This window comes from Pungitius pungitius, chromosome 5, assembly GCF_949316345.1.
Source record: "Pungitius pungitius chromosome 5, fPunPun2.1, whole genome shotgun sequence".
Lineage (NCBI taxonomy): Eukaryota > Metazoa > Chordata > Actinopteri > Perciformes > Gasterosteidae > Pungitius > Pungitius pungitius.
Genome location: NC_084904.1, coordinates 8,439,443 through 8,466,652, shown reverse-complemented (window position 1 = coordinate 8,466,652; position 27,210 = coordinate 8,439,443). Strand labels below are relative to the sequence as shown.

At 46.4% G+C, this 27,210-nt stretch overlaps 1 protein-coding gene across 2 annotated transcripts; it reads left to right on the top strand.

The window, feature by feature from the left end:
• The first annotated feature begins 1,981 nt into the window (after window positions 1-1,981).
• Window positions 1,982-25,115, top strand: pdzd2 (PDZ domain containing 2). Of its 2 annotated transcripts, none has more exons than XM_037483336.2 (24): window positions 1,982-2,238; window positions 2,847-3,313; window positions 4,072-4,483; window positions 6,506-6,651; window positions 7,263-7,395; window positions 8,344-8,496; window positions 8,989-9,088; window positions 9,244-9,389; window positions 10,006-10,125; window positions 10,799-10,913; window positions 10,989-11,062; window positions 13,457-13,679; window positions 14,293-14,410; window positions 14,875-15,007; window positions 15,521-15,694; window positions 15,770-15,935; window positions 16,342-17,123; window positions 17,241-17,385; window positions 19,324-21,694; window positions 22,453-22,570; window positions 22,653-22,754; window positions 23,574-23,844; window positions 23,929-24,063; window positions 24,537-25,115. In XM_037483336.2, the coding sequence occupies exons 1-24, from the start codon at window positions 2,119-2,121 to the stop codon at window positions 24,728-24,730; spliced, it is 6,918 nt and encodes a 2,305-aa protein (XP_037339233.2). In that variant the 5' UTR covers window positions 1,982-2,118; the 3' UTR covers window positions 24,731-25,115. The 2 variants fall into 2 exon arrangements, with proteins under 2 accessions (XP_037339233.2, XP_037339232.2); XM_037483335.2 differs by having other exon boundaries at window positions 9,241-9,389.
• The last annotated feature ends 2,095 nt before the right edge of the window (window positions 25,116-27,210 follow it).

The window sequence follows — 27,210 nt, the reverse complement described above, 5'->3', positions numbered from 1 at the left end:
CTTCTGTTCTTATGTTGTTGGATAAATGTAATTCATGCTGGAAATGATCACATATTTATGTCAACTCTGACTGCGTGTCTGGAAATTATTAGATTCAACGTTTTATGTTCATTGCACAGAGGACAGGGACTGAGACAACAAAATGCACTGTTCTCTGCATTTAACCCATAAGTGTGCTGCTGTGGGGGCGCCTGGGGAGCAATTAGTTATTATGTAAGTAATCAATAAGAACACTACTAATAGCTTAATTGAAAGGAATTGGACAAAATGAAGCATTTTTAGCCTCAGCAGTTTGCAGGCGGCTTGTTCTTTGAAGTCTCGACTTCTGAAGTTTGGCCCCTGCCATCTTGACTTTTTACAGCATTTGGAATGCAGAGGAGTGACGTAGGGATGGTAGCACCAGGGACCTGTCAATCACAGTGAGCCAGCCCTACGGCAGATTCCACTCTAAATGAGTCTAAATGGCCCAACATTTATTTACTATGAACATTATGCTGTATTGAAGACTTGAAACCAGAGGTTGAATACTTTTTTATTCAATCTGACTTTTTTGAACCAACAGGAGTAATCTTAACACACTTCTGCATCGCCTGGGTGACTGTGGGTGAGTGGGGAGCGAGTGCGAGTGGGGGTTGGCGGCTTGATCCCAGGCCCGGCTAACCTGCATATACATGTGTCTTAACCCCAGCATTGCTCTTCTAGCTGTGACTACAGTGTGTGAATGTTAGTTACTGATGGGCAGGTTCCACTGTATGATAGGTGTATGAATGGGTGTGAATGGGTGAGTGATGTCATGTAGTGTTAAAGCGCTTTGAGTCGTCAGAAGACTAGAAAAGCGCTGTACAAGTCCATTTACCATTTGCCTCATTCCTCAGAACAGGAGATTTCCACTTGGGCAATGTACACAGAGATTAAAAAAAAGACAGAACAACATATTCAATAACCATTCCTCCAGAAGACTTCCCGTCAGTCATTTACCGCCTCCTGATATCACACATCGAGAAGCTCCCACCACACCCTCACCTCCTCGCCGCCCCCCGTAAACCCACACCTCCTATTCCAGTCCGCGGTTCAGCTCAGGCCCTTCAGCTGGGTGTGTGCAGGAATAGTGGAGGCAGATGGGACCACAGAGCTCAACAGTTTATTTGGAGCCAGTCATTAAAGTGTGGTCTGGTGGCAGCAGCCTGCGTTTCTGTCTACATCGCCCACAGATGTGGCTGCACTCGGCTCTGCGTCTGTAGCAGAAGGGTCAACCCACATTCCTCGCTTCTTTGTGGGAAAGGGACTTTTTAAGACAACTCATACAATCACTTTTCAGCCATGGACAGTAAGTATAATGTTAGAAGACATTTCTTTAACATCCATGCAGTTGTTGGTTTTCATTTATTTCATCAGTGGAAGGTGGAGCAACAATTATAGAACGATTGGATTTAGTATCAATTAAGTGTTTAAAAGTGTTGTTGTGGCTAAACCTCCTTCCGATGAGGGTAATTGGTTTCAATGTATTATTGACTAATCCTATATCCATAATACATGTTGTTTTCATGTGGAGCTTTGACTACAGTTTTATTCTCTATTTTGATGATTTCCTTTTGTCAGATGCAAAGGTGCCAGAATTGATTCCCTGTGAGATGACGAGTTGTCATTGAACTCCACTTTTTAGTGGGACTGATTTCCTGGAAGTCCATCTCCATCGTGTCAGTTGTTTTCTAGCTGAAGCTGTGGAGGTGGTAATGAAAAGGAGAATGTGCCTGGAAGATCCCACGTTGTCAAAGGGTTACTCGTTAGTGTCACAAGCGAAATTAACACGCTATAAAAGACCAAAGCTTCCTGGTGGACCTACTATAGAAATGTGTCATGTTGTTGTGTTGTCTTTAGGAGATGGCCTGATGCTGAAGACGCCACAGTCGACATCAGTCCACCATTTCCCACCCTGCCTCATCTGGAAATCTCTGAGTACAGTTTAAGTCCCCCCCCCCCCCCCCCCTTGACACATCTGGAGATGGATCCGGGGCTGTTGTCCCACAGCGGTTCCCGTGCCTGCAGCGAATGTTGGAGGCATCAGATTGACTGCTGGTGAGGGACCCTCCCCCCCCCCAACAGGCCCAGGATGCCAGGATGCCCATCACTCAGGACAACGCCCTCAGCATCCTCCCGCTGCTGGAGAACTGGCACGGGGCTCAGAGTGCCAGATCACAGCAGGACCACAACCTGAATCCAGAGAATCCTGGCTGCAAGGTACTTCGTCCCATTTAACTACCCCCCCAGATCATGTTATGCTCCATGTATAATGTGATCGCTTCCTCTTCCACAGGACTCTATGGGTTCACCAAAGTGCTGCACTGATTTAGGCTCCCCTGCTCCCATTACTACAATGGAATTAAATAAATGGATGTAGGCCTAAAAGATCTGTGTATGTAAAATGGGTTTTTATCCAGTTGCATGTATTTGAGACCTTTTTTAAAGACGCACATCGTCCGTAGCAGCCAATGGAAAGCTAAGCCTAGCTAAGCCCTGTCACACTGTCCAATATACAGTATATTATATAATACAATATATATATATATATATATATATACACACATTTTGTTAGTTGGCTTTGTGTTAAAAAGTACACAATGTAGTGTCGACTTGGAAATGTCAAATTTAAACCAATTTATGCAATGGAGTATGCATTTATGCTTTTTAAATTTTCTTAATTCATTTTTAAAGTGAAGTGGATCCGGAATATAGGACCAATCACAGGTCTATATTTTTGCTAAATTAAAAAAAAGAAAGTCAATAAATGTAGTAGAGAGCTTCACATCCATTCATTTACTATTCCTTCTTCGTCTGTCTTCCTCCAGCAGGTGGACCAGGACTCCTACCACAATGGGGAAGTGGACAGTGTGTGCAGCAGCAGCAGCGTCAACAGTGTCAATGGGGACAACATGTCCCTGTGTCTGGCCGCCATTCAGAAGCTGACGGAGTACATCAACTTCAACTTCATGGAGGGGGACCCAGTCCTGTCCTCCTGCAGGGACGGGCTGGACGTCGAGGTCCACGCTGTGTCACTCTGCAAAGAAGAGGGCGGCGACGCCGAGTTTGGCCTCAGTTTCGGGAACATCCCCATTTTTGGGGACCCTGATGGCAGAAAGAAAGGAGGTCCACGGAGGAGGAGGGACCAGGGCCCCATCATGGATGTGGGCTGCATCTGGGTGACAGAGGTGAGGAAGAGGAGCCCGGCGGCCCGCTGCGGGGGTATCAAACTGAGGGACGAACTGCTGTCACTCAACGGGCAGCTGATGGTGGGAGTAGATGTCAGTGGAGCCAGGTAAGACCACCTCAGTAAAACATATCAACATATCACAGCCTCACTATGCACCTCAACCATGTACGGGATTATCTACACAACAACGGCCAATCGTTTGTTGAGCTGTGCTCTTTGCACTTGTTCCATTATGTTCTTCAGGTGCCAGGCTGTGGATTTCTGAGCTTCAGTATGTGAGCACCACACAGACTACAGTTAGCACCTCTATGCTACGCTATCTATGGAAAGTCTGCTCAATGTCTACGAATACAAACTTATTTTTTTTTTGTTGAGGGATAAGAGTAGGTTTTTTACTCCTCAGGATAACACAAATGCATTAAGCACACAGTATAGCCGCATTACAGTATTTCAAATCAAATACACTGCACAGCAACCCCTGAGAAGGAAGACTGAGCACATGGGAACAGTTTGTCTTCAGTCATTTAGTTTGACCCTAAACCTGATCTTTTAAACAATTGTGTTGTTTTCCTCCTTCCTGAAGACAAACTGCTCCCATGTGCAAGCTAGAGCCTTCGACTTTGTTCCTTACGTTAAAGCACTCTCGGAAACTGATGCTTCCGTATAGTCTCACCCTGCTGCAGTGAAGATTTGAGGTTTTCTGAAGGGAATCTGGAGCTCTGAAACACTACCGCCAACGGGAACCGACGAAATCCACATAATGCAAAGCTTCCATACAAGAAGCATGAAGAGACGGCCTCCCCCATGGAGGTGGAACGCTGTGCATTGTCCCATCAATGCTTTTGTTCTTTTTTTTTTAACAGTTACCTGGCTGACCAGTGCTGGAATGGAGGCTGTATCTACCTGATCATGCTGCGGCGAGTCAAGCGGAAGGCCCCCCTCCCTCCCTGCAACACTAACGGCAGCGGCGGCACCGCTGCCATGGCCTCGGCCAACGGGTTACGCACGCGCAAGTTTGGCGTCATATCGCGGTCGTCCTCCAACCGGGACGCCGAACCGAAGCTCTCCCCCCACGACGGCCCCGCTCACGCAGGGGACCCGGGTCGCCCCCAGTCCCCGCACACACTGCAGGGGGGCAGCCCGGACGCCTCTCCTCAGGAGGGAGGTGCTGGCCGGCGGCTGCGCGGCGGGTGCAGCGGCACCCTGCCCGCCAGGTGTCACAGTCAGCTGTTGGAGAGCAAGATGGATTCTTTCAGCAGTGAAGCTTCCGGCCCGGTAAGACATGGCGCAGGTCTGTGAACAATGTGTACGTATCAAACTGACCTAAGCCCGACGCAGTGTGACCCTCTACGTACACCACAATATCGATTGATTGATTAAATCATCTGTAGTGTAAAGTTTATTGAGCTGGTATTTAATAATAAAACAAACACTAAAACACTTCAGGAATGATTGAGGTTGTTGTGCATTAATCATTAGCTGAGAGGACTGAATATTTTGGGGAAAGAATCCATGAAGCACTATTGTGTTGTTTTAATCATGTGATGTAACTGGTGATGACGGTATTTTGAAGAGAAGCCTCGGCCTTGTTTCTTCATCAGCACCCTGTTTCCCTGAGGGGGTGTCGTAGCCTCGTGCACATGGAGGCCAGCACGAGGAGGACCATATTAAAGGGGGACTGATGGTATCCCACTAAAATCGACACGTATATTTCTATCAATACAAACCTGACTAAACTCAAATATGGCCCAAATACATCAACAGCAGACAGAAGAATAAACCTTTATACGGTCATTACTGAATGGGATTCAGAAAACTGAACACATTAATGGATTCATCTCATCTCCATGACAGCTGTATGAGGGGTATTAGTTGTTACGATATGTCAGGCTTTCATTCCAGCCATCCAGTGGTTGTTGATATTGTTGGACCCAACCCAGTCCCAGTGCACTGGTGGGAGAAAAGGGCACCATTAAGCTTAGTAGCACACATGGTTTGGGTAACATGTCGTCAAAGTTTGGGTCCCTGGGGCGGGTCCTGCAGCCAGATGTTCAGCAGCCCACAGCTCCATGTACAGATGAATCACCACCCTGCAACTACTGCTGTGGAGCAATGGCCCAGTGGTTTAACGTGCACGTGAGGGGATTGAGGCGCACAGCTGTCCTTTCATCCCAGCACATCAGGGGGATTGTTAATGGAGTGTAGTGTTAGTGCCCTACACGGAAGATGTAAATCCTTTTAGGTTCACTTGTCCTGACAGCAGCTGATACGGAGTAGTGGCCTCATTTTAATCTCCAGGTTCAACATGGAAAAAATATCAACAACGGCATGAATTGAGTGTGGGGATTTATGTTAACATGTTAGCATGTGCATCAAAAGGTCACGTGACCACACGCTGTAGCTGAGCGGAAAGGTCATCCTCGCCACCATCATCCACTAGTTTTTGAGATGAGAATGGAGCAACCGCCCAACCACTGCAGATTAAATACAGAGTCAACCGAGGCTCTGTTTTTTTCTTTTTGCCGGCATTGAACAAAGTAACCATATTTGGAATGCAGAGGAGTGAGGCGTGTCGTAAACCGCTCGGGTAGCAGCAGCAACCTAATAAATGAACATCATGTTGTAAATTGATTGCATAATTAATATAGTTCATGCTGCTTCTGTTGTCAAGCTGTAGACTTGGGAAGCTCAACTTAATTTTATAGAGAGCGGAAGTAGAATTGTACGCTTTGCTGGATGTAAAAGGATTGCTATGTGAACCTGATGTAGAGTACGAGAGCGTGTTTTCAGCACTATTCTACTGCTGGAGTTAAGACAGTAAAACATTACCGTTTATTCAAATGTTCTGGTCCTCATTAGAAGCTCCACTTCGCAACACGCCATGCTGTACTGAAGAAGACTTGAAACTAGAGACTGAGACCATGAACTCAGGTTTACAATGTTTACTGAGGGAATAAATCAAGAGAGAAGTGGAGTTGTTTTCTTGCTTTTCTTCTTCTATTCAACCGTACCAGAAGAGACTCCCCCTGCAGCTTCTAAAACTTTAATTGGCTTCACTGCTCTGTAGTCGGCCTCAAATGTCGTTTTGGGGAACTCTACAATGGTTTGATTTTTTTAGAACCTATTGATGCTGCTTGATTTAAAAGACAACAAAATTGGTGCAGTGGAGGGTATGTTTTATGAAACGTTTCTCCTTTCTCGTCAACAGCACATTAAGAGTTAATGCCATAATCCCGTAAGTTCAGCAGTCCGTTGGTCTGATTAGACTTGTTGTGACTTACTGTGTGTTCTTTCTAGCCCAGAGAGGGCAGCTACATCTGGAAGATGCACATGGTGAAGGGCGAGGAGGGCCTGGGCATCCAGATTACAGGAGGGCGCGGCTCCAAGCGCTCCCCCCACGGCATCATTATAGCTCGCGTGGAGAAGGCAGGCGCCATTTACAGGTACACCCAGTCCGAATAATGTCAAGACAAAACCGCGCTGCGCTATCACTTATAACAACTTCTCATCATCTTGTGTATGTCGACTAAAGGGTGCAACGTTCTTAACCAATAAATGCCATCATTTGTAAGAGACATAGTTTAGAAGTCTATTTTGTATTATTTTTACAGGGCAACATGTCCAGAAGCCTTAGCTGCTCAGATGAAGGCAGTGATATGAGCAATGCAATGATTACTATAGCAAGTTCTTTTGAGCATTATTAGTGGTCCACAATGTCTCCCTTTTAAATGTTGAGTATGAAGTTGTTTTCTCTCATTGTTTTTATATTAACTAAACTTTATTTATCACAACTATTTTTTCCATCTCTCACCAAGAAGCCAATGGTTTTGTTTGTGTAGAGTTGGCTGAAATTTCCTAACTAAATAATTGGTGTCCGTTTTTGAGTTTGTGTAGTTTTTGTAGCCCTCTTTCAAAACAAATCTGGAGAACGTATCCCAATCCCAATATGTATCTATATATATCTATTTAGATATATATCCCACAGTGCCACTCAGTTTGACTGTGTGAAGGTGCCTGCTGCCTGAACGTGTGTACCTGTGTGTGTGTGTTTAAGGGACGGACGCCTTCAAGCTGGTGATGAGTTGCTGATGATTAACGGTCAGTCTCTGGTGGGTCTCACTCATCAGGAGGCTGTCGCTATCCTCCGCTCCACTTCTGGTCTGGTCCAGCTGGTGGTGGCCAGCAGGGTAGGTGCACGCACACAGGCAAAGTGTTGCTAAGGCTAAAGTACCACAACTCGGAACAAACACTGTTGATAAACTGTAACTGCTTTCAGTGGAAGATACAGTAAAACCTAAAAAGAAGCTAAATGTTTACCGGCTACTCTACTGACGCACAGCACTCTAGACAGCTCTAGATTCAGCACCCTGGACAGCACTCACGATAGTAATTGGATCAGTGAGAACCAACCACATGACCATCACTTTACACAGTGTTGCACTTCTTCCAGCTGCACAAAACTACATAAAATGTATCATGACGGCACTTAACACTTTTCTTGTTGTCAAGTGCACTCTTCTTGTGATGCATGCCAGAGAAGAAGAGAAGTGCTTTGGAGGCCTGTTTCTTTTTGGACAATTAGGTTGACCAGAAAAGATTACATAAAAAATATTATTATTATATTATTATAATATTAAGATTTGTGCTCTTGACATAATGATAAAAACGTGAAATGTCTGCACAATGTTCAGCCTCCCGTCTGGTTTACACCATTGCTTCTTGTTTTTGTTGAAAGACTACAGCATGAAAATTAGCCATGTCCTGTCCATATGTCATACGATAAGTTGACATGGTAACAGGGATCATGGTCATAGTCAAAAAGTAATTGAAGTCATTTTAATAAGTTGTACAATAACTCGTGTTCTAATGTTATAACTCAATAATAAATTGTTTAAAGTCATGTCCAAATTTCATACGATAAGTATGAAAACGTCGTGGCCTTTATGATATATGGAGGTTGTAAATAAAGAGATGCCCCTGCTGTTAAAACAGATGTTTCGGTTTTTTTCCCTGTGTGAAATAGTAATTCAACACATTTTTCCTCTCCCAGAGCTACACATCTGACATACCAATTTTGCATAAATGAGAAGGAAATGTTACCTGTGCCATCTAACCTTTCTTCTCCGCCCTTGCAGGAGGAGTCGGACGTGGGTTTTGAGCGCTTCCCTTCCACCAGTCTACCCGACCTGGTCAACACCTGCAATTCACTGTCCTCCCTGTCTCAGACTGCTGCTGCCCGCTCCCCCCAGACCTCCGACCACAGCCCAGATTCACACCCCCCCTGCCTGGTATGACATACTTTAGTTAAGAAATACTATGCTGTATTGGAGAAGACTTGAAGCTGAAGATTGAGACCATAAACTCATTTTTACAATATTTACTGAGGAAATAAACAAAGAAGGAAGAAACTTTCTCATAGACTCCTATAAAACCAGAGGAGTCGCCCCCTGCTGGACAGAATGCAAGTCTAAAGAAGCCAAGGTTTACCATTGATTCTTACAATCCGAGGCCATTCATTGTTTTGCCCCCTTGCCTGGATGTGATGGAAGCGTCAGGGATCGACAGGAGCCACTTAATGAGTACACACCAAGGTCTATACAACATGCAGTATATTCAGTGTTTAACCAACAGGACCGATGGTATTATCCAACAAAAAGCCATCCGATTATGACAATGGTTTATGAACATACAACTGTGTTCAGCGGTTTGATTGTTGAAGTACCAGATAGCAGGAGGTGCGTCTTTGTTGAAGAGCGGAGTACATTCTTTCCCTGTTACAGCTGACTGACTTGGAGAAACTAGAAGGGCCGAGTCAGGGAGAAGCACCCAAAGGATCCTGCTGCAGCCCCACGCCAATGAAGCCTGGCAGTCGGTCCCAGGGTGGGTTTCAATGCCTGGAACAGCCTAATCTCCTCACTTAATCTACTCATATTGATGGATGGATGAATAGAATGAATTAGTGATTAGTGGTGCTCCCAGAGATTAACAAGAGGCCGATATTCACTTGAAATGACTGTTGTCTCGTGGCCCAGCAGGATGCAGTCGCCTGGAGTCAGTGGGGGAGGACGATGAACTGTTTGTGGGGAACGGTGTGAGCAGCTGTGAGAGGGCGGAGAAGCCTCCACCCGGACACCGCAAACACTCGTTGCCTCAACAGCTGGACACGGCTGGAGTGAGACAGGTCAGCGCCTCGTTTCGCTCTTCCGCTGACAGTGTTGTACACAACCCAAAATAAACATAATGTTGTCATCCCATAAGACGAATCATGAAATCAGATTTCCATACCAGGTTGGTTGAGCCCTTATTTTAGGCATTTAACAAAAAACACTAGAACCGGAGGTGGAGAATAAGAATTGATCAGAAGCATCTGCCTTAAAACAACCTGTATGTGAATCCTAAGAACACATGCATTATGTATATTTATGGAAAAGAGGGGGATGCATTTATACACTCAGCTTTACTAGCTAACATGAATGCACCTACACGGAATCAAACTCCCTCAATGTGATATTACAGAGAAAAGAATAACAGGTGAACAGGCAAAAGGAAGGTATCGATAGGAGTGTTTTCTTCACAAGTATTGCACAATTATCTGTAAAAATAAATATTGTTTGAATACTGTGTATACGCAAGTCATCAATGACCAACAATAAATTGTCTGCACACAAAAACATTTCGAACCCCTGAGTAAGTTTGAGGGAACAATGCAAATTCACACTGTCAACAACTGTGTTCTTCTAATGAGACACTTTTGTTTGACTGTGTTTTATTTTTTCTCATATTCATTTCCCTTTTAGGATTATCAGATCATTAAGAAATCAGCCCGCTCCCTGAGCACCATTCAAGTGGAGTCTCCATGGCGACTGGCGCAGCCGTCCATTATCTCCAGCATAGTGCTGATGAAAGGCCAGGGCAAGGTGAGTGCACTCTAGTTGACACGTGCGCATGAATAAAGCTCAGAGAATGCACTTTAAGTGCTACATTTACATGTAATCTAGCAATATGAGAGTCTGGCTGTACGCTACGGCCCCCTGAAGGCATTGAACCGTTTGGTAAGGTGTAGCTTCATTAAAGGTAGTACCATGCCTACAGTGCTGGGGCACAAAACAGAAAAAAGAAGCTATATATATATATATATATATATAATTCAATTAATTTGTATAATGAATCACAAGTTTTCACCAGACGAGGTTAAACTTCTTTGTCCCATTTTTAGATAATCATAAGCAGAATGGTGATGGAAAAACTTTGACTATAATACCAGCAGCAGTGGATATAATAGAATAATAATGATCATAAAAGCAGTATGAATAAATGTGATACTAATAGAAATGTGACTAATAAAAGCAGTAGCATTGGGTCTTGTATAGTTCTAAACCTGGTCCATGGAAACATGGCATGAAAGCAAAGGGGATGAGGCAACAGTAGAAATTTGCATTAATGGGTGAGTCCCTTCCTTTAGCAGCCTTTCTTAGAACTGAGCCCCCCCCCCCCGGACTGCACCTGGTAGTTTTGCAAGGAAGCATGAATCCTGGTCTTGTGTCCTCGGAAGGAGACTACTACTGTGTGTCCTCTCTCTACCTTTCATAGGGCCTGGGATTCAGTATTGTTGGGGGGCACGACTCGGCTCGCGGTCAGATGGGAATTTTTGTCAAGACTATTTTCCCTCACGGAGCCGCAGCGGCGGACGGGCGACTGAAAGAGGGTGACTGTTTATCTTTATTCATCGACTTTGCGATGTCCACCAAGGCTTTATCTAATGGTGTGCTTCCCTGTGCAGGGGACGAGGTCCTGGAAGTGAACAGCGAGTCTCTGCAAGGACTCACGCACCAACAGGCCATCCAGACCTTCAAGGTGGAATGTTACGTCTAACGGTGTTTGTGTGAAGATCGAGGACTTTTCCTGATGCTAAATCAATTCAGTAACATTCCACACATCACAAATATTCTTTTACTGCGTTCTAATCTGCTTGTAGCACTAGATAATCATCCTTAATTCGATAAAGCATTTACAACATTATTAATAGACTATAAAGCATGTATCATCAATGTAAGGTCATGTGTCCTCGTATTTAACCACTGTTGGTCACCTGATTATTGTAATTACATTACATTACATGTCATTTAGCTGACGCTTTTATCCAAAGCGACGTACAATAAGTGCATTTCCACATAGATACAAACTCAGAAAACAAGTATCAAGAAAGTACATTTTCATCAAATAAGCAGTTACAAAACATGTTATAGAAAAGTGCCATTACAATTTAAGTGCTATCATTTGTTAGTTAGTTTGCTAGTGTTTTAGTCAAGGTAGAGTCTAAAGAGGTGTGTCTTGAGTTTTCGACGAAAGATGTAGAGGCTCTCTGCAGTCCTGATGTCATCGGAGAGCTCATTCCACCACCTCGGAGCCAGGACAGCAAAGAGTCGCGATCTCGTCGAGTGCTTTTCTCTCAGTGAGGGAGGAACAAGCCGCTTTGCAGATGCAGATCGAAGTGTGCGAGTTGGGATGTAGGGTTTCACCATGTCCTGGATGTAGACTGGTCCCGATCCATTCACAGCATGGTACGTCAGTACCAATGTTTTGAACTGGATGCGGGCAGCTACTGGTAACCAATGAAGTGAACGGAGAAGCGGTGTGGTGTGGGAGTATTTCGGAAGGTTGAAGACCAGTCGAGCTGCTGCACTCTGGATGAGCTGCAGTGGTCGTATGGCGGTACCTGGGAGACCCGCCAGCAGAGAGTTGCAGTAGTCAAGGCGGGAGATGACAAGCGCCTGAATCAGTACCTGTGCCGCCTTCTGAGTGAGAAGAGGACGTATTCTCCTGATGTTGTAGAGCGTGTATCTACAGGATCGGGTCGTCGCTGCGATGTTGGCAGTCAGGGAGAGTTGGGAGTCAAGTGTCACGCCGAGGTTCCTGGCACTCTGAGTGGGCGTTAACACAGAGTTGCCGAAGTTAACGGTCAGGTCCTGGGTGGGCGAGGTTCTTCCAGGGAAGAAAAGTAGTTCGGTCTTGTCGGGGTTGATCTTCAGGTGATGAGCGGACATCCACTGGGAGATGTCAGTCAGACATGCAGAGATCCGTGCCGCCACCTGAGTGTCCGAGTCGGGGAAGGAGAGAATTAGTTGGGTGTCGTCGGCATAGCTGTGATAGGAAAAACCGTGCGAGCGAATGACGGACCCAAGGGAGTTGGTGTAAATTGAGAAGAGGAGGGGACCCAGGACGGAGCCCTGAGGAACTCCAGTTGTAAGGGGACAAGGTTCCGACACTGATCCTCCCCAAGTTACCCGGTAGGTGCGACCGTCAAGGTAGGATGAGAGAAGAGACAGCGCGGATCCTGTGACACCAAGTTCTTGAAGGGCGGCGATAAGGATCTGGTGGTTTACTGTGTCGAATGCTGCAGAAAGGTCCAGTAGGATGAGCACGGAGGAGAGCGAGGCGCCTCTAGCAGCGTGGAGTTGTTCCGTGACAGCGAGGAGAGCAGTCTCTGTGGAATGGCCCGCCTTGAAGCCTGACTGGTGGGGGTCTAGGAGGTTGTTACTATGGAGGTAGGAGGAGAGTTGGTTGAAGATGGCTCGTTCAATTGTTTTGGACAGGAAGGGAAGGAGGGATACGGGTCTGTAGTTGTTTACTTCCGAAGGGTTGAGGGTGGGTTTCTTCAGAAGTGGGTTAACTCTTGCTTCCTTCAAGGTGTTGGGGAAACAGCCAGATAACAAAGCATTGTTAATGAGACATGTGAGGAAGGGAAGAAGATCAGGGGCGATCGACTGTAGGATATGGGATGGGATGCGGTCAAGGGGGCAGGTGGTGGGACGGGCAGAGGTTATTAAGGTAAGGACTTTGTCAGGGGACAGGGGTGTGAAACAGGGTAGTGAGGGTGATTGGGGCGAGGTCTGTGCGATATAACTGGAAGGAGGTGGGTTGGAGAAGGAGGAGCGTATGTCATCTATTTTTCTGGTAAAGTAGGTGACAAAGTCTCCTGGGAGAAGGGTGGAGGGGGGAGGAGGAATGGGGGGTTCGAGGAGGTTAGTGAAGATGGAAAATAGTTTTTTGGGGTTGGAAAATGAGGACTCAATTCTGGATTGGTAGAAAGCACTTTTTGCAGCGGAGATGGAGGCAGAAAAAGATGACAGAAGCGACTGAAACGCATGGCGCATGTCATAAAGCCTTTTAGTAGCCGGTTATAACAAGTATGTTTATGATGCCTTACAGAGGTTGACATTGAACCGCAATTTGATGCCCTTCCAACAGCAACTGAAAAAAGGGGTGGTGACGTTGACAATCCGAACCCGCCTGCGCAGTCCCAGCCTGACCCCGTGTCCCACCCCCACCCTCCTCAGCCGCTCCAGCTCACCCAACTCCAACACCAGCGGGGGAACACCCGTCCCCCCAGGGGGCGAGGAGGCTGATGGCCACAGGGGCCCCGGACCTGGTCCCAAGGACTGCATCATCATGGAGGTCACACTTAATAAAGGTTTGGTGACCTGACAGAGAACCATGAGACCACCTTTGCTTATTAGCTCTTATTGCACAAAAACCGTGACTCAGGCTTTAAAATTCCACACATGGCAATATATTTACATTTTCCTTTCATGAAAACAGTCAGCATTTACACAAAGCAGTGTTTCCCAGACTTTTTTCCGAGGCCCCCCTCATAACGGTGGGGAATCTCGACCAGATTTACAAAGCGTGAATGAATGTCCATTGTTAAAGTAAAGCAGCCAATTAGGAAATGACTATGTTTGATTAATGCATTTAATTGAAAAGGTGTAAAATGATTGATAAATGAGACCCAATACATGCATGGAGGGGAGTTATTAGGCTTTGTTCCTCTTATGAGTGAATGTTTGTAGGAGGCTGCAGTTATCACACGATACACAAAATACTCAAGCTCCCTCATGTGGTTCAGAAGGGAAGTGCAGACTGATATATTAAATAAATATTATTGGAGAAATTGAGTTGGCATTTCTATTCAACCAATGCGTGTGAATGAGGAAACATGGACGCGGACCCGAATTGCACACATGTATCGGTACACTGTGCCCAAATGAATGTTGTTTGGTTTAAGGAGGTGTGTTTCTGCTTAGAGCCCAGTGTTGGTCTCGGGATCGGAGTCTGCTGTCTCACCCTGGAGAACACCGCTCCTGGCATCTACATCCATAGCCTGGCACTGGGATCTGTGGCCAAGATGGACAGTAGGCTCAGGTAGAAAAACCATCCGGCTCACCTGTGACTTGGAATGCTTTCACATTAGCTCGTTAGTACTAAAACACAGAGACACAAGGGAGAGAACGGGACCTTGTCATCCAGCTTCATTTCACACCTTAGGACTAGATACAGAGAGCTATTTCCTTGTTGCTGTTATTCTTTGGATTATATTACGAGAGGGCAAACGTCTGTTTGGCTGAGCAACTCACTGCTGGAAGAAAATGTGCTTAAAGAACGTTCTAACTCGAAAAAAAGGATGGTGGCAAAGCATTCTTCCCCCTCCTGTTTCACTGATGAAAACACATACTTAACAAAGGTGTTTACCACAGGATCTCCAGTCATCCACACAGGAAGGAAAATAGCTTAGACCAGACTCTCATTAGTTTATATCAGCTGCTTCTCAGGTTGTTTAAACATGACATTACAAAGAGGTCCTTGACTACATGTGCTCCTCGCTGCAGTCGTGGGGATCAGATCCTGGAGGTGGACTCGGTCAGCCTGCGTCACGCCGCTCTCAGCGAGGCCTATGCCATCCTCAGTGAATGTGGCCCTGGACCTGTCAGTCTTATAATCAGCAGGCACCCTAACCCCAAGGTAAGAGCATGTGCATCATCATCTCCATTCATTTAAGCAGCCGTTCCCGTTTAAGATATTTAACAGCAGTTTGAATAGAGGTCTGGTCGTCTTTCTTGCAATAGTTGTCTGCTATAGTGCGTATGAGATGTCTCCCTCTGAAATTAACTGGGCAAACATTGTGATAACAGAACATCACACTGTGTGGAAGCGCACAACAAGCTGCAGCCAATGTTTACAATGTTCAGAGTGACGTGAAGTGAAGTAGGGTCATTTCCTCACAGACTTCTAAACTGCTGGTCAGTCCTCACAGGCTCCACTCCTCTGACCTGGAGGTAGGAGCTTGTTTGACTCTTGGCCTCCTGCTGCGGGGAGCTTCATGGTGGGGAGAATGTTCATGTCTGGGTTACGTTTGTTAGTTGAAATACTGGCTCTTATTCATGTGGAAGCATGCGCTTATATTTGATCTATTTGTAGTATTTGTAGGTTGCTCCTGTCTTGATACAGCTCTTGGATCTCATCGTCTTCTCCCAGGTGTCGGAACAGGAGATGGATCACATCATAGCTCGATCCACACAGCGCGACAAAATGAGCAAAACCCGACCATGGTCCTGTAAGAGCCCCGGCCCGACGCTGAAGGACAGGCAGGGAGATGCCTCCCTAGATCTCAGCTGGACCATGAAGAGGTTCCTGGAGCCGGCCAGTAGAGTAAGTGTGTTCTTTCTTAGTTCTCCCACAGCGCGGCACTATTGACCTCACTCTTGTGATTGTGTTTTGCCGCAGCACGGGTCTCTGAGCTCAGAGACAGAGTTATCTCAGTACTTCGCCCAGGACGCTTCCAGCCACTCCTTCTCCTCGGAGTCCGTGCTGATGGGCTCCAACAGCTACGAGGCGCTCCACCAGCGGTGCTGCAGCCCTTCCATGGATGACCACTCGGCACGGCCACATGGTAAAAAGAAACAGGGAGTGGAGGTTTTGGGCTTAGGCCGGACTGAAGAGACATTGCACTCAGCGGATGTTTACTTGCATTGACTATTGTGATCGTACACCACCTTCAGTGCTGCTAGTGGCTTTAACACTATATGTGGCACAATGCATTTAAACATAGTCCTTTTAGACAGAGTGGGTTTACAATCACTGCCTCACTGCCAGTGATTGATGGCAATGTTTGCGTCCCCATTGTGAACCCTGTAATGGGGCAATCCCAAATTTGGCATTAACCCCTATTTAACTTCCATAAAGCCAGGTTTATCAGACCTGGATCGAGGTATGTGTTGTGCAATTCAAGCTCCATCCAGGAAACGCCCATCTTCATCTTTGTCTGTTATTCTCGTAATTCACCCCTTCTCTAACAGAAGTGGAAAGTGGCCCCGAGCGCAACGCCTCGCACGACAAAACGCGCGTCCATCACCAGGTGGAGGCAGTTTGCCAGCCCGTCGCTGCCTCCAACCCCACCCCCGTGCGAAGCCCACTCCTCCGCCAGCGGCGGCTGATGTGCTTCGAGGATGAGCTCAGCAAGGAGGAGGACGAAGACCATGGCAGCAACACCAGGCTCTCCCATAGGCCGACAGAACCGGACCCACTCAACTGCAGCCATGGCCACGCATCCCAAATTCCAAGTGTGATGGATATAAATGGAAACCGTGAAGAAGGCCATGTGCACAAAACACATGTCTCTGGTAGTTTCCCACAGTGTGAGGAAGGAACTGCCATTCAGTCCGAGTCCCCCATTCGCAAGGCAGGGGGGGCGAGCGGTTTGGTCATCAGCAGTGATCAAGAGGACGGACACTTGGAGTCAAAGCGCTCCCCCAAGCTGGAACATAAAGCAGTGACGCGGGTCAAGAGTATGTTGCCCAACTTGCCCCAAAAGTCCAAAGCGGAGGAGCCTTCTCCAGGCTTGGACCCGCCCCCTTCCCAAGTCACCCAGTGTGGAAGGAACTCCAACACCGCTGGTGCCTCGGTACCCCATCACCTGTGCAAGAGGGGGGATGCCAGTGAGCTGGTGGGTGTCTGCACCATCGACTGTGTGACGCTCAGGAGAAGCGAGGGTGAGTCGTTCGGGCTCGACCTGGAGATCCTGTCATCCCCTCTGAAAGTGGTCATCGTCGGGCTGAAGCCTGGGGGGGCAGCAGAGCGGGTACGTGTGGCCGCTCCAGTCTTCACACCATCAGTGAATGGACACCATTCAAACCTCCCTGTTTGAATGGATTCTGCCATGTAATGGGATCTCTTTGTTTAACCGTTTAACACTCAGGAAACTGAAGGAACCCTTTGTCCTGGAGATGAGGTCGTCAGAATTGGGGAAACGTCGGTGCGCTCCTCTACTTACCAGGACATCTGTGAGCTCATGCACAACCTTCCCATTACACTGTGCTTGGAGATCAAGAGACCGGTTTCAGGTAAGACCTCGTTTTTGGGACCTTTGTTTTAGCTTGTACGTCGTAAGTCATCTGGTGTCCGTGTGCTTTCATCTCAAGTTGCAGGGTTCCTGATGCAGAACCACAGGGAGGTCCATCAAAAATGTTAAATCTATTGAAAAATGCCATCAATGATTTCAAACTGTGCAAGCCTCCTTCAAGCTTTACAGAACATCATCATGATTTTAAACGAATCGTCTGAAGAGTAAATACAGGAAGTAGAGTGTTGGATAACTGCATGAGGGTGGATATGACTGCTTTCGTTCAGACAAGAAAAATAAGAATTCTTGTAAAACTGGTGCGTGTCTGAGGAGCTCTGCTTGTCCCAATTCTTTGTTTAGCCGCTCCTTGTTTCCATCCCGATAGTGAAAGCCAAGGAGTGCAAATCCAAGCTAGTGAATGGCTATGAAGCGCATGTAGCTCATGTATTGATAGCAGCCTTGTACGATTCTACTGTTAAGATCGTAGCGATATCAGGCTCAACCACCATTCATGTAAAAGTGTTGTCTATCTAAAGTCCACCTGAAATTGTCCTCGTCCAACGACTGGCGGCTGCATATTGGCAAAATGTGTGAATTGTTGTCTATCTCCATTTGTTGGACCATTAAAGTAACTGATTTTTTATATTTACCTATCTACCCTTTTTTTTCTTTTAATGATTCAAAGAAAGAATGAGCAGCTCTTTGAATACAGCAGGTGCCAAATGTTCAATGGGTTTTTAGTTGGACTTTAGATGTGCTGCTGTGTATTGTATTTGTGTTACCAGCAGTAGTACCTTTTATGCCGGCTTAAGATGTAGGATCAACTCTCCCTTACTTCCCCAAGCAAGCTGCAAGCATCTGGCTTTCTATCCAGGGTGACTATCTTCCACAGTTTATTGGACCTTTGGTAGCAGTTTTGTATTGACCTTGTAATGTCCTTCATGTGTCAGTCTTGTTTGTGGAGAATCTTAGTGTTAGTTTAGCGTAGCGTGGACATTGCTGTGGATAGCCTTTTATTCGATCCTTTTGTCCGTATTGGTAAGATCTACCAATTCATTCCAAAACAAATCTGTCTCAGACCCAACAGAAGAAATCTGAGGTGACGTTTGTATAGAACGACCACAGCAATGTCTGCTGATAGAAACGGGATGAATCCATTCATTCCTTCCTGTCTCCCGGTAACAAAGACATACACGCACACATACACACACAGGCGTTTAGTCTCATATAAACTACTGTGTAATAATTATCTTTGTTACCTCTCAGATTATTTATAGTTGCAGACATGTTACTCTATGTTTTTGTAGAATATGAATCCGTTAAGTTTAGTTTTTAAATGCACACGGGCCTCTCTGAGCCTTCAGTCGTTTCCGTTGCCTCTGTATTACGAGGACTCAGTAGAGAATCTATAATACAGAGGATATTCCAAAATTCAGATTGACAAAGAATTACTGGATTATTCTGCTGAGGTATGACACTATGTTTTTTACAGACCAGCTGTGTGAATGAGAGGCCAAGTGTATAATATAGAAGTGCAGTCCATTTTCTATATTAACTGACTGTGGCTCATTTCCTTTGCGCACTGGGTCCACTCTTGTACACGTCGTTTTTTGTAGCCCAGGTAATAAAGAAGAAGGTGGGCCTCAGCGAATCCCCTCTAGCTGGTCAGGTTCAGTTTGGTTGCCCCCCCCTAGTTCTAGTATTGTAACCGTAGGCGTGGTAAGCACAGGCATTGCTCGGCTAATAGGTGAGAGCACATTCAGGTAAGCCAGTCAGAATTTGCATATGCGTAGCTTGCAAATCCAAAGTAGCGCTTCTTCGTGGTTGCAGTAGAGTCTAGAAGAGTCTGCCTGATCTCATAGAGCATGGCTTAATAAATCCTGACCTTTGTTACATCACAGTCCTAACTCAACCGCCTTCTGTGTCATTTTGGTCCCAGCTGTAGATCGGCTGTCCAGTTTGATCCTTTCATCGGGGAGCAGTGACGGAGCCACCACACTAAACCCCCCCAGACCGGTTCAGGGGACATCCGATGATGGACAAGTAATGGGTGCACATCCAGGGAATTACAACTACGCAAACCAAACAGACTTTCAAATACCCATCACAAATATAGATGACATTTTATCAGAACTAAGCCTCTGCAGTGCTACAAATACACACACTAATTCCCCCAGAAACACATCTAATGAGCCTGTGTCCTGCCACTCAAGCCAGCAGACAGTAACCCAGTATGAGAAAGCTGGCGTTCAGGTTCCAATAAAGGACAGTTCCACCTTGGATGCAGGAAATGAAAAAAAGGCCACGCCCCCTATGGAGACAAAAAGCTCACATGCCCAAAGACTTGATGCTAGTTCAAAGTCCATGTACCCCATAGGAGATGAAAGTGATTCCAACTCCTCCACTGACAGCATTGTAATGGTCAACGGGACGGCAGGAAGTGGTGGTCTTCTTCATGAGCTTTCAGATGAGGAGGAAGTGGAGTTCTGTTCATGTGAGGCAAAGGAACCTGCTGCTGATGAAATGTCCCATTTAAGCCACTCGGCAATCGGGTCGCCCTCCTTTCTGCATGCTGGCAGTGAAAACACATCCCTGGACCACAGCTTGCAGCTTGCAGCTGATGTCTTAATTACAAACAAGGAAAGCTCGCAGCTGGCTCATTTATTAGGGGTCTCCTCTCCAGTGCAATCTGCCAACAGTACAATGCCTATGAATTCCTTGGAGTGCCACACCAGTAGTGCTATTGAACTCTGTATCAAAGTTAAAGAAGGTTGCACATCCACTCCCACAAGCATTCCCTCTGCAGCAGGTACCCACAGTACCGATAAGGCTACTACGACTACAAATGTGATTTCAGATGCCTCGCTGGCACTCTGTTCACCTTCGATGGAGTCAAAGACCTCAGGTGCAAGCATCGGCCAATCGGGTATGAGAGTGGCAGCGTCCATGACGAGCAAAGAAAAAGCCTTGGAGTGTAGAACTAATTCAAACCATCATGTTATCTCTGTGCTCAAGAAGAACTCAGGGCTGAAACATCTTGATAGTATAGACTCTCTCGGGTGGAGTAGTAACAGTAAACTCCAGGTCGAAACTCCTATTCGACCAATCACTGATGCTCCAAAACTGAAGGGCCTCAGTATTAAGAGTAAGAAGCTACCACTGAGCGGTAGGGAAAGTCCAGTATCCAATGCTTCCTTGAACCAGCCACCAAAATCCTCCTCGTCAACGGTAACTACGTCCAGCTGGTTGAAGACCACCAGCCAAAGCCTCGATGTGCCCAAAGTAAGTGACACCAGGGAAGCAGCAGCTAGCACCTCACAAACGTTGCAGCTGGCCAAAGAGGTCCATTCAAGCTCCAAATCACACACCACTGCCACTCAGAGAACATTCATAGAAGTTCGACTGTCTACCATTTCTGCTTCCTCACCACCAGTTATGACAAACAAAGAAACCGTGGATTCAGAATACTCCAAACCTACTCAGAGAGGCACAGACTCTGGATCAGCCCCCGCGCTTTCTCCTGCCGCCTCCACAACAAACGGCACGGTGTTTGATTCTCTGTGTGCTGCTGAAGACACTGACTCACCCTCAAGCAATGGCTCAAAACCCAGTAGTATAGTAGAGACGAGTGAGACCCTGAAGATAAGCATGTCCAGACTGTACATAAAGACGATGGAGAAGCGATGTCTCACCACAGACATGGCCTTGTCAGCAGGCCTCAATCCTTTCTCTGTCCGACACAAGATAAAGTCCTTTGAAAACCTGGCTAACTTTGACCGGCCAGTGGTTAAAAGCAGTGAGATCCAGTCCCACGCGCTGGCGTACAGGGCCTCGCTGAACCAAAGGATCGCGGGTTACATGGATGTTGTCAATTCCAGTTTTAGCTCTTACGTGGAGAACCTGATCCCCACTGCGCCCGGCTCACCTCTCCTCAGGAAATCTCCATCCAGCATCACACTGCTTAACCTCGAGCTCCCTCGTTCGAGCTACGAAGCGCCCGCTGTGACGGGTCGAGGTCTCAGAGCGCCGGATGGCACGGCCCCGCAGACCCCTCAGTTGCTGCGCAGGAAACAGGGCAAACTGGCCCGCAGCAGGTTGCGCCAGCTCAGGGCTCTCAGCATGCCCGAACTGGAAAAACTCTGCAGAGAGGATACCACCACCATACTGAAAGGAGCAACAGACAACGTTCCACCTTCTGCAACCCCGACTAGAGCTGATGTGAACAGGGACACCGGAAGGGATGCTGCATCCACTGAAGAAGCTCAGGAGACCCCAGAAACCCTTGGACACCAGCCTGGCTGGGCAGTCAGGTGGGGAGTTCAGATATTTGAAATATATTAAAGATATATGGAAAACCAGCTTTTATTATGGTGATGTGGCCAATAAGGCATTGAAGCTACAGTGGAAATACACATTGATTTCATACATGCAATAAATGCATGTTACCTTACTGAGTATACTTGTATGTGTATGCATCCACAGAAGAGGTTTGATTTGAGAATATAATATTTGTATTGGTTATGAACAAGAAACTCATTTTCTCCATGAGCTCCTTACCACGAACGCCGAGCTCCTACCTCGGGAACACCATGTCCTGGATTTGTGTGGCTCAGTCTGCGCTCTTCTTGCTAGATTGTAGTGGGCATTTGGTCCTGTACCTGCATGCACCAACCTCAGATTGTTGTGTTTTCTAATGGGATGGAGCTGTGTGCTCTCATTGCACATCCACGTCCAGACCCACAACCAAAGACCCGTCTGACTGCTTTATTATTATGTAGTTATTAACAGATATTCATGGTTACGATCAGGACTGACCAACTCCATGGATAAGGGTAGAATAACATTAGTTTTTTGTATTTTAATAGCACCTATTCCAACCTGTGGGCTCAGATTTCCGGGTATGTTTTTTTGTCTGACCAATTACATTAGAAGCATTTGTACTTTATTCAGGCAGTGTATAACGCTAGACATTCATTTTCTTGTGTTCCTTTCTATTTAAATTGTGTTTGGTGCTGTTTGAAACGGTCATCGGGGGGACGGAACCTCATTAGCTCCTTTTTGTCCACAGTTTAAAGGAGCTGGCTTCTTCTCCGCTGAGTCAGCGCAAGCTGCAAACCCTGCTGTCCTCCCCGGCGCTTCAGTCCTATGTGACGTCCCTGCTTCAGGAGACCGAGGCCCTCTCTGAGGTGACGCTAGTAGCCAGAACAGTGTCCGTCCTACTGCCGGTGTACGTTTGGCTGTCACACTGACTCTGCCTCTGACCTGCAGGTCAACGGTAATACTCAGCTCGTGGTCCTGAGCAAAGAGGAAGGCTCGGGGCTCGGCTTCAGTGTTGCTGGCGGAGTCGACCTTGAGCAGAAGGCCATAACTGTAAGTACGCTGTGTTCTAATGTCAGCGGCCACCCTCTGTTTTCATGCTACTCCCGGGGGATAAAAAAAAAAGTCTGGGATTCTCAAATCATGTTAGAGGGCCTTGTCTCTGGCTGCGTTAGTCTTTTTGTAGAGACACAGAGGAGCGTGTCTAACACAGGTTTGTCTTGAAAAATGGCGATGGTGGCGCATGGAGTAGAGAGGGTGCGCTGGGAACCGCAAGGCTGGTGGTTTTGAACCCTGACTGCCCCATGCGCCATGTCGAAGTGTCCCTGAGCAAGACACCCAACCCCCCAAAAATGTAAAAACCACGGGTTAAAAAAAACTAAATACAATGTAAGTCGCTTTGGATAAAAGCAAAATGACATGTAATGTAATGTAAAAAGAGATCATGAGTGTAGATCCCACTCATTTACCAGCGTTCAACCTGACACTGATTGATACAACAACACTGAGCCACAACAAATAGTATTGGACCAAGTAAGCCCCGCCTTCAGGGCTACCGTTACCATGGAGCCCAAACTGAGTGCACTCCCTCAAAGATTATACATGGGATGAACGAGTCGAGCAGACCGGAAGGCAAACAGTATGCGTTTGAAGGAAAAGATCAAAATAGAAGCTAAAGCCTACGGTTGACTTCGTGAAAGTGATGTTGATCTAGAAAGAAGATGAGGAAGGTAGGCAACAACAGTGGTCCTGTGAGGCCTGCTAGCTTTCCAGTGATGTGCTAACGCGCTCACAAGTATGACACAGCGTTGACCACTAAAGCAGCCTGAAAAGGAGGAAGCGCCTGCCAACGCTACGCTCTGATTCGTTCAGGTCCATCGGGTCTTTACCAAAGGGACGGCCAGCCTCGAGGGCACAATCCAGAGAGGGGACAGCCTCTTATCCATAAACGGCACCAGTCTGGCAGGGAAAACCCACGGAATGGCGGTCTCCAGCCTCCACCAAGCCAGGCTGTCCCGCCAAGCCTTGGTGGTCATCTGGAGGGACGAGGGCAGCGAAGCAGGCTCGTCGGACACACAGGACTCTGCCGGCTGCCCAAAGAGGACCAGCTCCAGTGGGAGGATGGGTCCGGGGGCCGCAGCAGGTAAGACGGTAGAGGAGTTCCTCCCCTCCTTCACTGTTTCCATATTATTGGTCACCCGGTCAACCTTCATTGTTTGCTCCTCAGTGGTGGACGTGGGTCCAGACGGCGCTCTAACGGTGGAGCTCCACAAGTCCTCCGCTGGCCTGGGTTTCAGTCTGGAAGGGGGGAAGTCGCCGTCCCACGGAGACAGGCCTCTCGTCGTCAAACGCATGTTTAAAGGTGACCCCCGCTTCCCAAATTCCTATGATCTGTTAACGCCTTTGATGAAATGATGATTTATTATTTAGTTTTTCACGAAGCAGCAACATAATGGAAGGACGAGGGTCAGCGCTCATCGTCATAGTGATACATAGTGATGCTCGTTCCCTGAAACAGCCTGCTAGCATTAGCTACTGGAGGTAAACTGAATGTATACACATGCTGCTTTTTAATGTGATCATCAGGTGGCGTGCAGTTCACTCTTACAGTGTGACGTGTAGCCTTTAGTTCTTTTAAAGAAAGTTGGGAATTTCTCCAGGGGTTTTTAGCGGTGGGGCTTAACTACAGCTAAATGAACTACATAGGTGTGTGATACAGCTGTGACTTTGGTGCGGCGTGGTTCTGTTGCTCAAAGCAGTGCGTGCGTCATCTATTGCGAGCTGAGAGGAACACGGCGGTGGTCTTTGATCCCAGTCGCTGTGCTCCTACCACAGGAGGCGCCGCCGAGCTGTCCGGGTTAATCCAAGTTGGAGACGAAGTCGTGTCCATCAACGGCTGTTCTCTGGAGGGCCTCATGCACCACGACGCCTGGAGAATCATCAAAGCCACCGACGAAGGGCCCAACCGGCTCCTCATCCACAGGCCGAGGAGCCCGACCAGGACCATCAAGGAAAGGGACAGCTCTTGAGAGGGACCAATGTTTGTGGGCGAGGAGTCCCAATTTCAAGCTTTTAACAGGTTTTCTGATGGACTTCATTTGATGCTTTGTGTTTTGTCTTGTTACATGTGCGTTTGTTTGTGTGCATGTAGAAATAGGCCCAGTTGGAAGGACCACCAACTATTTTGGTGTACATTGCTGAATCGTGATTCATTTCAAATGGCAGGTACAGTTTGTTTACCATAGATTACAAAGAAACCTTTTTTTTAAAATAAAGTCAGTATGTGCAAATGTCCATGTTTTGGTCCCAGCATTCATGGAAACTTCAGCATCACAGTATCTGTCGCACAATCTTTATAATCAATCATTTTAGCCTTTTGTACTTTTTGTACTACTAATATTTAGGTCTAGTCGGGGCGGAGCTACAGTGAATTGAATTCACATTTATAAGATTGCAAATATTAATGTTTAATATAATAATATTAATTCATTTGAAAGGTAATGTACTTTATATGTATGTATTTTTACTCAATCCAAGAGACTATATCAACTTCTCTTTTTAGCTTACACATCTTCAATCACAGTCATCACTTTCTCCACATCAAGCTTTTAACCCTGTCATCAAATCCTTATATTTCTGATCCCTAGCCATGTATCAGCCAATTCACAGCAGGCTACCACGCACATGAAACTATGGTTGCAAAGACAGTGTGCGAGTGTTAGAAATGACCACCAGATGCCAGTGAAAGCACACAAACGTCTCCCTGTTGGTGTGTTACTGTTACTGCTGTGGAACGATAACTTGTCAAATGTAAGATTAGGATACACAACAATTGTCAGCGGTTTTAACCCCCATTATTTTTCCACTCAATTCTAAACAGGATTTATTTAACAAATACTCTACATTCTGCTAAAGAAAAAAGACAACTCCTAACAGGAGTCCTAACGGGGACAAACAACACTGCACCTATTCCCCCCCCCCATGACGTCTGGTGAAGGGCTGCCAGGTGAGGACAGTCAGATTCCAGTGGTTTGCAGCTCATCCCAGGATGGTGTCACTTCCATTTCTCAACCCCACAGAGAAAATTCCTTTGCCTCATGACGTGGAAAGTCTATTGCTGGACGCATGGACATATCCGCAGAGGATTGGCAGCCATATTGACTGTTTTGAAATATCTGCACGGCACATGTGATTATCGTGTGCAGGTCATCTCCCATCCAGAGACCCGAGACACGGATGAGGTGGATGGACACAGTCCATCCCTGATCAGGTGGGTGGTCCAGTTCGCCCTAATGGTTGTCGATTGGTGGTTGAGGTCTGGGCTCCTTCTGGTTCTTCCATTTACGGCGCTGGCAATAGTACTCATGCACACTGCACTAAAAGTCCAAACGGTGCAACCATTATCAACAAAAACAGGAAAACAAGATGAGTGGGTCTGAAGGATGCTGTAACACCAAAACCTCACTTTGGACTCTTTGGGTAACGATAGCACACGTCTAGAGGTACAATGCTTTGCCTTTTCACATGTAATGATATAAGTGTAATGAGAGCGATGGGAAACATTGGACATGCGCGTCAGCAAATTCCACTCGCCAGCAAAACAAAAGAAATGTGTCTTCTGCGGGGTTTGGCAAGTTAGTCATTAGTCAATTGGTAATTCATTGGTCAATCTTATTTTTTACTGTTTAAACCTCTGTGCTGCGTGGAAACATACATGCAACAAGTTCATTTTCTCACTCAAGACAACCCAATGTTTTTGTTATAGATGAAAATGCTGGAGAAAAATAAGGCTCAAGTTCGGTGAAATGACTTAAAGCTGCATAGAGGGATTTTCTGGCCACTTGGGGGTAGCATAACCGACTGTTGTGAGTAAACCGTTAGCCTATTATAAGCAGCACACTACCATTCAGTTGGAGTTCTATTTAAGTCCACCTTATGAATGCATGAACAACACTCACTCTTCTTTTATTGCTTATTATGCTTATTCGGTTTTTGGTCTCCTGCAACTCCAGAGAAGAATAGTTTGTTAGCTCGTTAGCTGTGATCTGATCTAAAAAGGAGGCTTAAAAGGCCCAAACCTTGGTGGCAGTATAACTCAGGGACGACCCCGCCACTTGTGTTGTGAATGAGTTTTCATTTTCGTTTCCGGGTTAGCGCATTACAGGTATCCTGCATTCATCCATTCACCCGGTGAATCCGTGAACCAAACGTTTACCACATGACCTAAAATTATAACCTTGCACACATACACCTGTGATACACATAGCGGGCTGCTCACACTTCCTCTCGCACAAAATGCATAATTAAATATCGTCTAGTTTATGTGGTTACTTTTTTATGTGCATTATTCATTGAACTTAATAAAAATATTGTTAATCCACTTCCTGTGGTTCCTCCAAAACTTGTTCAACTTGGTAAATTTAGAATGCTATTTTATGTCAATGTAATTTTTTTAATTCATTCGATAAAGGAGCTACAGCTCGAATTATTATGAATGGACCGTTCACAC